Source organism: Lagopus muta, chromosome 16 (genome assembly GCF_023343835.1).
Source record: "Lagopus muta isolate bLagMut1 chromosome 16, bLagMut1 primary, whole genome shotgun sequence".
Taxonomy (NCBI): domain Eukaryota; kingdom Metazoa; phylum Chordata; class Aves; order Galliformes; family Phasianidae; genus Lagopus; species Lagopus muta.
Genome location: NC_064448.1, coordinates 11,101,242 through 11,116,186, shown reverse-complemented (window position 1 = coordinate 11,116,186; position 14,945 = coordinate 11,101,242). Strand labels below are relative to the sequence as shown.

Below are 14,945 nucleotides of genomic sequence, written 5' to 3'. Positions count from 1 at the left end.
AGAAAGCTCACTGAAAAATGTTAGTAAAAGCTTCACTGTGCAGCTAATAAAACGCTACTTGACACAAAAGAATTGTCTCTATGTGTAATTTGATTGTTAAAATATTATAATTAAAATATATGCAAATTTGATGGCTTTCCTCTCCCATTCCCAGCTGCTGCCAGACTCTCCACAGAACGGCTTAGCAAGACACAGCAGGTCATGCAGGCTCAGAGAGCAGGCATGTTTCTGATGGCTGATAAATGGGTAACGGCAGCTTGGTGACATTTTAAGGGACAGTCCTCTCAGATGTTGCAGTAAGAGAACTTATTTCCAGTACCAGATGAGACAACTGACCCAAAATGCCACTTATCCTCACTTTTTAGGGCCAGGATCTGACTCTTCAGGGGAACTAAAAAACCTTGAAACATCTATTCAACTGATTATGTCACGCTATATAAAAATCAAAATATTCCTTCCTGATACTTACAGCTGTCACCTTGTTTCCTGACTCAACCCTGCATCTCCACTGCACCTGATACAGCAGGCACAGCATTTGTAAGATCCAGAACAACTCAAAGTGTCACTGAAGTCATTCTGCATGTCCTATGACCACCATGCAATGACCCAGCAGATCCGGACGCGTATGCTCAGCTGTGCTGTGCCCTGCTCAGTTCACCAGGGGTAGAACACACTGCTGAGGTCAACCTGCAAATATTTAAGGCAAAACTCTGCTCCTTTTAGGTATAATAACCATCACAGCAGTCTGTACAGCTGCCATTCTTCCCAACCTTTCATGCAAATTCTCATTCTCTTGGGCGCAATCACACACCGCTGAAGAAAGAGCAGCTCTAGTTTACCTTTGAGAGAAGAGGAACTCTGCTCATTTACCTTCAAACTCTTGCCTAGATGAAAGACAGAATGCCATGCAGGAGAAACCCAGCTTGAATGATTTCAGAACAATATCCCTGAGGTATATTACGGGAGATGTTAATTAATACAGATAATTAGGCTTGTACTATCAGAAGCCTAGATTGATAATCTCATTCCTCATTAGATACTACAAAATTAAAAGATCTAATGTGATGACTGTTTGCCCTGTGTTCAATCAACTGCGTCACGTGATGCATACACTGGAATAAGAGTTTAGTAAAAGCAGGCTGGGATTTTTATTTTCCAGGTATTTACAACACGCCTATCAATGCAACTGAACTCTCAGGATTACCAAGGGCATAATAATTTGTCAGGCTCCCCACAGCTTTAAACATCAGAACCTTTTTTATTGCTTTGCTGATCCCCGACTCCAGTCTTTATTTTCAAGCACAAGGTATTCTGTGCAGGAGTTTTAAGAAATCGCCACCCATTCCTGGCATTAATGAATTTATTATAAGCATAAATGCCTGAGGCAAACTCATGTGGTAACACTCAAAAGTAGCAAAACAACAAGCTGAACAGCATCAACACAGACACTGAGATGTAAACACCAAAGCCCCTATCTGCAAAACAAACAAAAACCCAACAGATTCTGCAAATTTATACCTCCTCTTTTGTAGATCTCATTCCTCCTCCACCACACAATCAAGGTTATTCAGTTTGCAAATGATTCCTTTGTATGGATGTGAAGAACTAGTGTGCTTCCAAAAATACTACTACTACTAATACTACTAATAATAATCAAGATGCCAGCCAGAGGGATTTAGTTAAATTCTATACAAATAGATGGTAGCTGAAATGACAAGAAAAGAAAGAATGACATGAAGATGAACATTATAGCCTATGAATTCAGACACTCAGCATTTCTACTTTGTTGCACTGAAGTGGAAGGCAAGTGTTAAGCAGTGAAAGTGTCAGCACAGCAACACAAGATGGAAGCAATGCCACTCCCCAACATTACAGGGTATTTTCGTTTGTTACTACGTGTAGGAAGACATGGACATGCAGAAACATCATAGAGGATTGCTTGCTTGGAGAACAGCTTGAGCAGAAAAGCAGAAAAAAACCACTGTTCTTAGGTGTTCTGTTGAATAACAACACAACTGTTTTCTTTTGATTCATTTGGCAACACGCAGACCAAAAATATTTCTGTTATTTCATGCTTGGGAGACCAAAAATCAGATAACACTCATGAGTAACATGGGGCTTTGTTCATACAAATTAATTTCTCCTACTGGCTGGCTGGTGATATGAAAATACTTGTTTCACCTTTTGCTCAGTGCTTCTAAATATATTCAAAAGACTTCCAGTCCCCTTCTCCCATTTAGATTTCCTTATTTCCTTTAAGATATACATCAATACGATAACCCATCCATCCTCAGCAAAGTGATTAAGTATATCCAACCACCACGCAAACAAATCTAACCTCAGTAATTTATCCACCATTACTCACACCTCCTCCTTACACACACCTGTGTATGTATGCACAGGGTCATGTGTAAAGTTCGAAAACTTACATTCTAAAGACACTTTTCCTTAGCCCAGCGCAAGTTCAGGTGCCTAAAGACCATCAGATACCTGATGCATGTGCCTGCCTGCCGTGCAAAAGAACATCACAGATTGGATACTGATACACTTTGCAGAACTGCAGCAAGGCCATACAGAAAAATTAAATTCTCTCTTTTTTTTTTTTAAAGCAAAGAAATCTGCCACCACCTCAAACTCTAAAAGTGTAATTGCAGACTCTGCTCTAAATGGCCCAGCAGCTCCAAGAGATGGAATGGCATGCCAAACAACACTATCACCCTTAAGGTGAGCATTATTTCAACTTTGAAATCCCTAAAACTAACACATGCTCTGAAAATGTGATGTTCTCTGTAATAGTAACAGGTAGATACAACCAATGGTTTCTTAATAAACCAGATGGACTTCCAAATACTCAGCACACAGCAAACAGCCCAGCGGACTTGTCATGGAGATAAAATCCCTCACAGCAGTATTTTCAGGCAGTGAATAAGGTATAAATTCTCAAATAGAGGTCTAAAGATGTCATATGTGAATAATCTATGAAGGACCGACTCAGCCCTCCTGACAATAACGGATTCACAGGCAAAATTATCTTCAAAATCACACTGGGATTTTTTTTCAGGAAGGAGTTGAGGAATAAAGATTGGGAACACTTGCATTCTTCTTTCCCCCTTCTGAATCTATTACAGACGAATGTCAGTCTTCAGCAATCAATCACAACACCATTCACGGGCTTTGAATTGATATAAGAAGCACCAAAAGTTATTTTTAAAGGGCAACGTGGTGTCAAACTCTGCAGGTTTCACCACAAGGAAATAATGAAATGCCCAGGCCACAAGGGAGGATATTTATGCCTTGCTGATGCTCCACCTTTCTTCTGATAATAAGACAAAGCCTACAAAAGTATACCCAAGTTTATATTATTTTTATTAGTTCATATGAAAGTGTCTTGGTTCTTATCTGTAGTTTGTTAACAATGTCAAGTTCACAACCATTAGTTTTATAAACAACCACATTTAAGTTATTGATCGTGAGCACAAGGAAACATCAGAAACGTCTCACTGTTGAAAGTGACTTTGGATTTAGTGCTCCCGTATTTCACATGAGAGGAACAACAGTGAATCTTTTCTGAAATATTCTACAATATTACTCTAAAAATGATCTTGCAAATCGTACTCCATCTGTATGCTGCTCAGACTAGAGCAGAATGAAATAACACAACGCAGTCACATAACTATCTTTTGGGAGATACTGTTTACAATCACACCCTCACACATACTCCAATTCATCTCCATAGCATCTAAGAGAAAATATGGAGAATAATTGCTATGTACTGAAGGTGTTCTTTTGTTGTTGTTGCTTCTTTACTTGCACATTTTGGAAGGATTATATTGAAAACTTGGGGCACCACAGAGCAGAAACTGGCTGCCTGGAGTACTGTTAAGAGATGAGAGGTCTACCTATTCCTGCACAGTGACAGATCAGAGGCTTTATGAGATACTGTGAGCAGTATCTATTTCAGACCATTTTCAAGAGCCCTTTCTGAAACACCCCAGGTAGGCTGAGTGGTCAAGTGGAAAAGGGAATGGATCGAGGAAAGCATGGCCATGCCTACAAGAGAGGCCAGGAGAGCAGACAGCCTACAGACATCCTTTTGGCATGCTGGGCATCTTTCCCATCATGTGGAATCCCTCCACCCACCTCGCACAGCCTCAACACTCAGCACCAGTGTTGCCTGAATCTGAATCTGTATCTTCACTAATGCCTTGGTAAGTGAATGGGAAATGGCATCAGACTAAGAGGGGATGGAAGCACTCAAGGTTTGCATCAAGATTTAAAAGCATTTTTAAAAGTCAATCTGATGACTTATCATGTGTAGAGACAAATACAAGATATTATACTTGTGAAGGAAAAATAAACTTAAAGCATAAAACAAATAACCAGACAAGAAAAAGAGAGTATATTAACTCTCAGCATGAATATGAGAGAAAAATCTACGAAAAAGCAAAGAAACACCTCATCCTTGTGTGTTAAGTGTCACCAACAGTTCATAGCACATTATTATTCTAATTGGCTGGATGGTGTTGAAGCCTCTGAGGGAGCGCTACCTACTTTTGGATATTGTAAGCGTGCAGAACAGGCTGAAAGAAAAGGGAATTGGTTGGGCAAATCTGATACAAGGTCAAATTTGTTGGATTTCATGAGGTTAGACTAAGAGCAGGCTATATTTATACAGCAAAAGGAATTCATCCATTGTTCAGCTATCATAGCTAATAAAAAGCTAAATATCTCCCCTGAGATATTTTAGGGGAGGACTCCTCCCCTGTCACACACACACACACCTCTGCTCTGGTTTTCTGTGTCAATGGACAGGGCTCTGTAAAGGAAGTCACCTCATCATTTGGATGTGGCATAAATATTACACTGCAAACGTGCACCATAGGCCACAATGCAATTAAAGAAACTAGACTGAAAAATTAGGAAAAGTTTATAGATTTTTTTTCTTATAATAGATGCATTTGCTGAAAAAGACACTATTCTCTGAACGAGGTTAAAGTATAGCAAATTGGCTTCAAGAAAAATCGCAAGACTTTCAATAAAAAGACGAAATAGCAACACTCTTAAGACAGCAGGTGGTAAAACGAGATACAGGAACGTTCCCCCATATAAAGAAATAAAACAAAACAGAGCTCTGTGATTTTACTGCCATTTTCCAGCACAACAATATCCCTAAAGGACTCAGAAAATAGGCTTCTAAATTTGTTCATATGGAGTACCAGAGATTAAAAGGGAAACGTTGAAGCCTGCTTCTCAGAACAACTAGAACGGGGGTGGTGCTCAGCAAAAATAGATACTTTGCTTTAAACTAACAGTGCAACTTGGGAAAAAGCTGTGACATAGATGGAGCACTAATTGAGATAGGATACTTCATTAAATTAAACAAGTTTACATGTGAGTAATCTGCTCCTGAACACTTAGTGAGACGCCTTCAAAAAGTACTAGGAACTCATCCGTGGGATGTACAAAGCCCATTCACTTCTGAGAGAAGCAATTATTTGTTTTTAAAATACCACTCAGAGGGGAAAAAAGAAGTGTCTTGTGAAAACTCAAGGGAAATCCTAAAGAGCCTACAGGAAGGTAACGGCTGCTGGGTATTTTACAGAGCAGCCCAGATCCTCCTAGGTAAACTACAGCTAATTTTATCATAAGCAGTTTAATTCACATGCTCAGCTGAAGAGAACGGAGGATGGAGGAGTGCCTGGCATTCCTGCCAGCTTCAGGTAAGGCAGTGCTGTCTCTGAGAGGCAGTTTGTTCTCTTGTGCTGATGCCTTTCAACACGTGTTTTCCAAAGCAAAAGACAGCAGTGGAGTACAGGCCTCTAAGTCATGTTTCAGCAGCCAGAGAGAGATCTACAGCTAGGTGCCCCATTTCAGCCCTGGAGAGCCAGTAAGAATGGGATCCAGCCCAGGATTAGTCACAAAATTAGTCACAGATGTTTTCTATAAAGCCATCATCCTGTTCCACAAGTTCCATCTGTATAGCTTCCTGCCCCCAAGTCCTCCATTCTGGAAATAGAAACTGCCCACCTACAGCTGGTGGCATCCCACTAAACCAGAGGGACTCCGCCAGCCTCCATCACCTCCTGTCTCTGCAACAAGCTGGGAGCAGCAGCTGGCTTTTAACACTGAGATGTGAGGAGCCTGGCTGGATCCAGGTTTGGAACAAATGATCTGCCAGCATTAGTTCAGGCATTCCTACCATATAGTTACAACAAAGGCTTGTCCCTCATAGAAACAAGGGCAGGAGATGGAGGCCTTCAGCCTTGTTCACGCTTGCTGAGCTCACATCACAGCACATAGCCTTATAAACTGAAACTCCAGTATTGCTGAGGCTCCTGAGGCCATGCTGAAAGGGCAGTAACCCCATGCAATGCCATCAGCAACCATTCCTGGAGGTGAGCAGTGGGATGCATTTATAAGAGGAAACGTGAAAGGCAGAATCAACAGCCAAGTTGGCCACGTAGCCAGCATTCACTTTCAACAGCTCCGTTATCGGATGAGAATAAAAGATGAGTGAAACCTGGGGAAGAAGGAGAGGAAAATGCTGCAAATAAAAGAAAAAACAAAGGAAGAGGAACCACCCACCTGACAGGGGCTCCCCGGGACTGAGCAGGCTTCAGCATGACAGTGATGGTGGTGTCTGTCTCATTCAAGGGCGAGTCCGTGTCGTACTCCGGCATCGATGGTGCTGTAGCAGAACAAAGAGCAACACATTACTGAGATACCAGTTGCTGCCTCTGGTAGTGATGGCAACGTGCTAGTAACATTTCTTGGAGACCGTTTAACATTTCTCGACTGAAACATCAAAATACTTTCTCAATGTTATGATCAAAATTGTCATAACTGCTTAAAAAATTTGTACACTCATTTCCTATTAAAATTAAACAGGACACCCAAATCTTCAAGCTGGCTTTGAAAATCCTGCCTTGAATTTTTAAGACTTAGCAGTCCTTTGGGATGGGATTATTTCTTCAAAATTAAAAGTAGACAAAGAACTGCATGGACATTGAAAGATGCCATCTGAGACCTGTGAATCAGTGGCAGGGCTGAAAGCTGCACTCAGGAACCCAGCTCTTGTTCACTATTTGTGCCAATGGATCAAAGTTCTCACATCTTAGAGAATTTTTAATGCACGTGTGAGCTCTGTCTCCTGGATTAGCTGGAAGGTACAATATGAAGTGGGAAGGCATCAAAACAGAAGAGCGTGGAATTATTTGAGCACTCAAATGGGTATTTAAGCCCAGTGCTTTAGTGGTGTGTCCACCAGCATGTGTTGAGGGCAGTGACCAACCACAGTATCCATCACTCCTGCAGTGGTGTTCCCCATGGCAATATGGAAAACCACTGACCACTCACACGTAACCACAGTCCTCTTCCTACTTCTGCCTTATTTCCTTCTGCTAGGGTCATTTCATCAAGGAGGGACAGGTTTCCCTAGGAAACAGCCTACTCATTATGTTAAGTCTTCCTCCCCCTGTAGCAGACATCCCTTAGGGACAAAAAAAACCCCAGAAGAATCTGAGCAGCACTGTATTTCTTCCAAAGAGGTAAGCTTTGTTGAAATTTCCCTAACTATAAAGCAAATAGAAGAATTTACATGAAGAACATAGTCCCACTCAGTTCATCTACAACTCTCAAGGGCAAGCTGCATTGTGGGGGTCCCACATTTAATCCTCTCACAGCGATTTCCACAGTAATCCTGTTTACAATCAGGATTTTTATCTAAATGCCTGAAAACTGTTAAGCATGGTGTTTCCTATTATCAGCTCAGCAACTGACTTCCCTATCCATAAGCTGGCAGCGAGTTCAGAACGAATGGCAGTTCCTTAGCAGGGATTCCTCTGCAGAAGGTGCTGTGCACTGAGGAAAGCAGTATGAGTCACTTAAAGATGCAGGGCACCAGCAGTACCCAGTACCTGACAGCACTGTACTCACTGGAAATGCCACAGTCAGAACTGTGCTGCTCCTGTACTTGGCAGAGGGGACACTGCAGTGTTGCAGGGCTCCCTGGGCACCATGAGCAGGTTGGGCCATACCTCTGCAGGCCCTGTTTTGCTGCAGCTTCCATTGGCCTAGTTGAAATGCTGCACTGGTGCGACTGAATGGCCTCTACTGTATCAGCCAGCTGGGCTGGTTCCTTCACAGAATGCACCATTTGACTTTCAGATGCCATTTAGTTGAGAAACAAATGGAAGCAACATCGTTTTTGGCAGGAGTAGCTAATAGTATCGAGTACAATTCAGCAACTGCACTGTATTTGTCACAAGATGCTGTAACAGGATATGGCATTTTTGTGTCCTCAACATGGAAGAGTTGGACAGTGCCTCATTAAAATGACTCTTGGCAGTGACCTCTGTAAAGCAGCAAGCGCTGCTCACTGATGTGGTGCCTATTTTGCTGAGTCCTGGCCAAAGAGAAGTCCTTAGGAATTCAGGCAACTAGTATTATAAAGTCCGTGATAAATAGTATATGAGCGTGATAAATAAATTAACAAACATCCACCCAGATAAACATACACATTCACACTTTCCTACTGCATAGGATGGCTTTTCATTTTAAAGCCAGCAGTTTCCAGACAGCCTTACAAAGACATTTTTATAAGTGAAAATAAGTCAATGCAAATCTCATTTTTCTCTCTGCTTCCTTTAGGACTGCATCTTAAAGTAAATATAACAGTAACTTCAAAATCCCGTGCAGAGGACTGACCATACAACAGTACAATCGAACGCCAGAGATGCCTGCGTGGGGCCTGTGTCTGTCTACTACAAACAAGAAGTTTAGAGGACAGAAAAACAGAGATGATAAACTGAGCTCAGTGCCCATACATTTAATAACCACGCAGGCTTCTAACAAGATTTGAGCACTCCCTTAAAAATAAAATGAAAAGAAACTGAATAAGAAGAGAAAAGCACCCCCATTCCTGTGCTGTTTTGTTCCTCTGGCCGGAGGTGGGCAGAGCACACACCATGCCTTCCCTCTGCAGGCAGCCTTACAGCCTGTGGCTGTACTCCAGGTGGATGTGACATGAGCTTTTGCACTACATCTAAAAGGCTCTAGCTTTGCTGACGGTCAGTGCAGAGAATGGGGATATTTTATTTCTTTAAAATGTTAAACTGTCATTTACTGCTAACAACTTACTAACCAGTCCTGAAAGATAAGGGAAAATATGCAAAGCTGCATATTTCATCATTACAAGTGTCCCAAATATTTGATTTGATGTCACTGTGATAGATACTCCAGAAAAATGTCCCTTAGAGAACCTGGCTTAGTGAAATTCTAATATCTAATTCTGCATATGTTTGTTCAATGTCATCTCAACCACCACCTTACCCATTTGAGCTGTTGGTAGCCAGACCAAGTTTCCTTGCTTCTACTGTACCCAGGAGCTTTCTCTGCAGTGCCTCCTGATTTCAGTGCCTTTGACATCCTTCTCTGCCTAGCTGAAGCCCTCTTTGTGGCCTTACTCAGGAAAGAAGCCATAAATGCAGTTTCTCTTCCTCATTTTCCTCTCTTTCAGCTATTAATTCAATTACTTCACTGCATCCGTTTTTGGTGCGTTCTTGAGATAAAGCCGCATTTTTGAAGGAGCTTCTGTGACCAAGCATATAATTTGAATAATCTGCTGTAGTAAGAGTTCATCTATTGAACTAACAAAGGTTCCCATCTGAAATCCTCCTAAGGCATCCACAAATTAACCCCTGCATTTGTAATCTGAACGAACGTAGATAATAGACTGTGGTCCCTATGAAACTCGTGGAGGAGACACCAAGCTGAATAGCTTTTTATTGTTTCACACATCAGCTGTAGATCTAAAGAACAAAGCCCTGTAAAGTTCCTTTTTTGTCTTCCCAAAGCAATACCTGAAATCTTAGTTGCAATCCGTGTTGTGATGGGTGGCCCAAAGCCCTTCACTGTGCTGGCTTTGATGGTGAATGAATACGTTGTCCCTGGGTATAATCCTACAAAGAGGTGATGTGTTTCATTCCTTAGTTTGAAGACCTTCCCTCTTTGGCTGGACAGGTCAGCACTGGGATCCAGAGACCCAACGGCCTTGTAAGTAATCTGCAAATGAAGAACAAGGACAGTAAGGTGATAGGAGTCTTCTGCACCCGGCCTCTGTCTGCGCCCCTATTTCACTCCCCTCTTGGAACTCAAGATCCAAAATAAAAGGGCAGATATAAGGGTAGCATCTCCTAGTGAAGTGCCCTGTGTTTGGATGCTGGCAAGTGAACATCACCATTTTTCCAGGCATTACTTTGGAAGAAGCTAATTTCTTCTCTCCACTAAAATCTCAGCGTGTGCTGATGTACAAAAGCCACCAAGAATTGCTTTTCGTTCCCCACCCCAAACTTCTGCAGCCGAAGCTGAGCACAGCACAACTTGCAGAATTTTTGTGAGAATTTCCCACAGCACAGAATTTTGGTGCACACAGGGATACATTTTCCATCAAGCAGTTGTTGTTTTCAGGAGGCTTTTAAGAAGAAACAGGAACCTTTTACTGACAACAAAATTGTCTGAATTCTCCTCCTATGCTGAAGACATCGCGCCAAAATGAAAGACTGAAATTAAATGACAGGTTCACGAGAAATAAATATCACCAAGCCTTTAGACAACAGTCCCACTCATTTTCCTTGAGCTCACGAGACAGTTGCAGATAGAATTTCCCAGTTTTAGCCCCGAGCTGCAGGCTTACACATGGCACCACGCCTGAGAGCAACCCAGCCAGGCCACAGCCCTGTGTGCTCTGCACTGCTAACACGCCTTCAGGGGAACCCAGGCTGAACATCCTTAGAAATTCTGCTCGAGCTCCATTCTGTTTACCCACGACAGCCCCTCTGATATGCAGACACTTTCGAGGAGAGCTCATGACTTATTTACCAGCCAATTCCTTCCTCACCTTCCAAATTCAATCCAGAGGCAGCTCAATTTCAACTGAGCTGTCAATATAATATAACGCGCTCCGCTGCTCTCCTAACCTTTCCTTATATTATGGGATCCTCGCTTATTTGTAATGAAACACTATGAATAAATCAATGTATGTTAATATATGAAGTCTTCAATATTTTATGAAGGACTCCATGAAAATCTAATTCCCAGGTTTGCTGAAAGAGCCTTTGAAAATTTTTAAGTTGCTTGTATTGTGACAGGAGGAAAATGTTCTGTTTAAAGGAAAAATAAATAAACAATATTTAAAAGATGGGGCTCTAATAGTAACAGAATAAAAAGGAATTATAAATAAGCAGCTTGTAGGTGGTCCCATGGCAAACCTGCTAACTTTTCCAGGAATTACAACCAGCTTTTGAATTTTTATTACTTGCTAGAAACCTGAGGAAGAGACAGCACTTGGTGCAGTGATCATTAAAACAAGGCAATTAAATGCTGGAGGAGAAATGTTTAGTCCTGCTCCTTGTCCTCAGGCATGGTGAGGTGCACACAAGGCACTGCTGTGGCACTTGGAGGGAACAGCACCTGTGCACCTCCACCAGCAGAACCCGAATGGGGTCAAAGACCTTAAACACAGAGATGCGACCCAGCCAAGACCCCAGCAAACTCCAGTATGAAAAATGCATGCACTGTGTTTGTTAGGAATGAACTGATGCAGTCCATATGCTCTATTTGTAAACAGTGTGTTAGAGAAGTGACAATTGTGTATGCTTCTGCAGGAGAAGGAAATAATGAGGAATTTGGGAAACGGTGAGGAACATCATAAGGGCACCAGGCACCACGCTCACAGGACATTCTGTGCAAAACCACAGCTGTTTGTTTCCAACACACTGCACAGAAGGCCGTAAATGAAAGTGGAAGATAAAACTATCCTTGATCTGCATTTAAATAAATGCATTCGCTTACCTTTACTAGCTCTAAAGTTACTACAAAATGAGATATTTTTCCTTCATCAATATACATGCATATCCCCTAAAGGCAAATGGGTAAAAATGTTTTTGAGAGAGAAAAAGAAGAACAATAATAAGGAAAATCATTGCTATTAAAAAAAAAAAAAAAAGAGGGGGAGGCTTGCTGCTCACTAAATGAGCACAAGGAATCTTAAACCAGCATGGGTTCAACTCATAAAAAGTGGGAAGGAGAAAGCAGCACTTCAGAGAACACATCCAAGATTATTTGAGGTTACAGCCTGGGCCAATTTTCAGAAAGACTGTTCACTTACATCAGTCATTTCCCCAAATGAGTTTTTTTAAGGATATGTAAACTGTGGTAAAGACACACACCTGACATAACCAAAGTGCAAGACGGTTACTGCAGCAGACACAATTCACATTACTGTGGATCTTACTAACCCAGGTGAGAAAGAACAATCCCTGTCCCCAAAACGTGACACTTAATTTTAATGTGGAAACAGGGAGAAGGGAAACAAAAAGCAGTAGCGGAAAACTTATCCAAAACAGTGGTGATGCAGTGGCACAGCTGCCCATGGAGGTGGTGGGGTCACCATCCCAGGAGGTGCTCCAGATCTGTGGGGATGTGGACTGAGGGACAGTGGGCATGGTGGGATGGGTTGGGGCTGGACTCGGCAATCTTAGTGGCCTTTTCCAACATCACTAAGTACATGATTATATGATTTTATTGCTCATACAAGAGTAACTCTCAAGCTCTTCTCTGCTGCCCACAGTAAGAATGATGCGGTGAGGGAGGTACTGAGGGCCAGAATGCAGCTGAACTCCCAGCTCTGCTGATGGCCTCCTTCAAAACCATGTTCTCTGAGCCTCTGTTCTGCCATTTATGAAATGAGGGCTATTACACTCCTCTGCATGAACATTGCTGAGGTTGAGGGCTTCTATGCATTTCCATCAGCTGAGTGCTGATGGTTAAGCAGCAAAATCTCAGGTGAAATGTGAAGTGGTCCCAAAAACAGAGCACTATTTGGAAAAGGAGGTGAATTCTCTTCCAGCTCAGAATAAAACAGAATCATTTTCCCTTCTACAGCAGCCAGCCAGGCTGCTTGCTGCTGGCCAGCCCCACTGCTCAGCCCCCAGGCTCATCGTGCCTTTCTCATGGCCAGAACAATCTGTAACTGTGGAATCTTTGGTATTTCTTCACCAAAAGCATCTGCAACGTGCTACAGCATGTATCTGTGTTTCCTTACAGAACAAAAAGATGCTGTAACAAATCAGTGACAAATTGGGCCTCATGTATAAGTAAGTGGATGGAGTTGGTCTGTTTGTTTTTGTAAACTGTATGTGCATCACCACTACTTTCCTGAAGGCATCACTGTAGATCTGCCCATGAATAAATCCATCAGCAAAGCATCCTGATGCGAAAAGCTTCTACAGGCACTGACTGCGTTTTCATCCCCACGTTTCTCTAAGGAGTCTTCCCTGTGGATGGAAGAAAACAACGCGACAACACACTGCATTCCCATCCCAAATCCAGAGAGTTTGTCAGCTCAGTACTGGCTCAGGTTGTGCGCCACGATGTGTCAGAGGCTGACAGGGCACAGCTGAGGATCATCAGCTGATGGCAAAGTGAGAAGATGCCGCTCTTCCTCTGAGCCGATACAAAGTTTTGAAGGAGGAGAAGTTTCAGGGAATCAAATGCAGAACATTTTTCAATAAGGAAATTTCTGACTCTACAGAGTCATCTAAAAACGCATTGAAACATGTGTGGAGAAGAAATATGGCATTTTCTAGAATAAGAAGGCTGCTGAAATAAGCACCTGCTTTCCTTGCTGGTATGCTAACTATTTATCTTCATTTCTTGTTCCAAGTGTCAAACCATTTCATTACAAAATAAACAAGAGATTCTAATCTAAGAAAATGATATGACTCAATCACCAGACAACAGCTGCTCCAAATTATTTTAAAATAATCTATTTTAAAGACAAGTCGTGTCATATAACACTTGTATATTCTGGAAAAAAAAAAAAAAAGAGAGAGACAATAAAATTAAACATTTAAAAACCTAGACAGAAAACAAACAACAAGAGGCTCAAAAAGAAGAATTTCACTTTGATTGAAAATATTGAAAATATTTGTTTTGACTCTGATGCAGAATAAATGCAGACACAAAGAGGAGGAAACGTCTCACAAGACTGAAGCTCTATGTTTTTTAACCAGCTCCCTGGTTATCTCCCGCACGGCAGACAGCTGCTGTCCTCTGAAAGCTGCCCCTCCCTGCACACTGCAGTGGCTGTCCTGCATTTGCAGACGTTATTTGGAATTTACATTTCGGCTCCAAGGTGACTCAGCGGTCTCAAGGAAAAGTTTTAGTGGCCAACAAAGCTGCTGTTCTGATCACAGCAAGTGCCAGTCCAGGCTACTGCACAGCGAGACCGAGAAACAAAGAGATCCAAATCTTCCTTCCATTTTCTTCATTAAGAAATGTTTCTTAAATTAAAGCACCAGGAGCAGTAAATTGAAAGTAATCAAAAAGATCAGGAAGCAGAGGGACTCAGGGAGGTAAGCAACAGCCATGTCCCCAGCACAGGAGGAGGATGAGTGACATCCCCGGGGTGCAGAGAATGCACTCCAGACTTTGCTCAGTTCAGTGTCCATCTGAACTGCCAAATCCAGCCAGGCAAGTCCAAATTCTTCATGGATAAAATGTAGAACAGGTCAAGAGAACAAATTCTTTCTGATACTTTCTAGTAAGCTACTAACCCCTACAGGGAACCCCCTGTAGTTGATTTCCAAGTGTTTACTGACATATCTGCTGTGTTAGACTATGGAGAATAAACCACAACAGGTCAGTGTCAGAAATAGGAGGGTTATTGAGTTCACTCCTTGTTGTTTAAGCAGACATCCAACCCACGCCAGTGCAACCAGTCCCACCAAACAGCAGCTCTCCTGTTTACTCCATCCCACTCTGAGTTTTATACAATTTAAAGTTCAGAACAGCAACCCCTTGAAATCACTGACCAAACACCATGTTAACAGCCACAAAATGAAGACATAACACTGAGAGCAGGAGCACAGCTCCGCTCTCCTTCA

General features: G+C 42.1%; 1 protein-coding gene across 11 annotated transcripts in view; it reads right to left on the bottom strand.

Annotated features, from left to right (window-relative positions):
* The window catches only part of PTPRT (protein tyrosine phosphatase receptor type T), a 425,958-nt gene that overhangs the window by 103,329 nt on the left and 307,684 nt on the right, over positions 1–14,945 (bottom strand). For all 11 annotated transcript variants that reach the window (XM_048963311.1, XM_048963312.1, XM_048963316.1 and 8 more), the window contains exons 10-11: positions 9,861–10,062; positions 6,586–6,688 (exon numbers count right to left, since the gene is read on the bottom strand). In XM_048963311.1, coding sequence (XP_048819268.1) covers positions 6,586–6,688; positions 9,861–10,062 — 305 coding nt within the window. The remainder of the gene's footprint in view (positions 1–6,585; positions 6,689–9,860; positions 10,063–14,945) is intronic.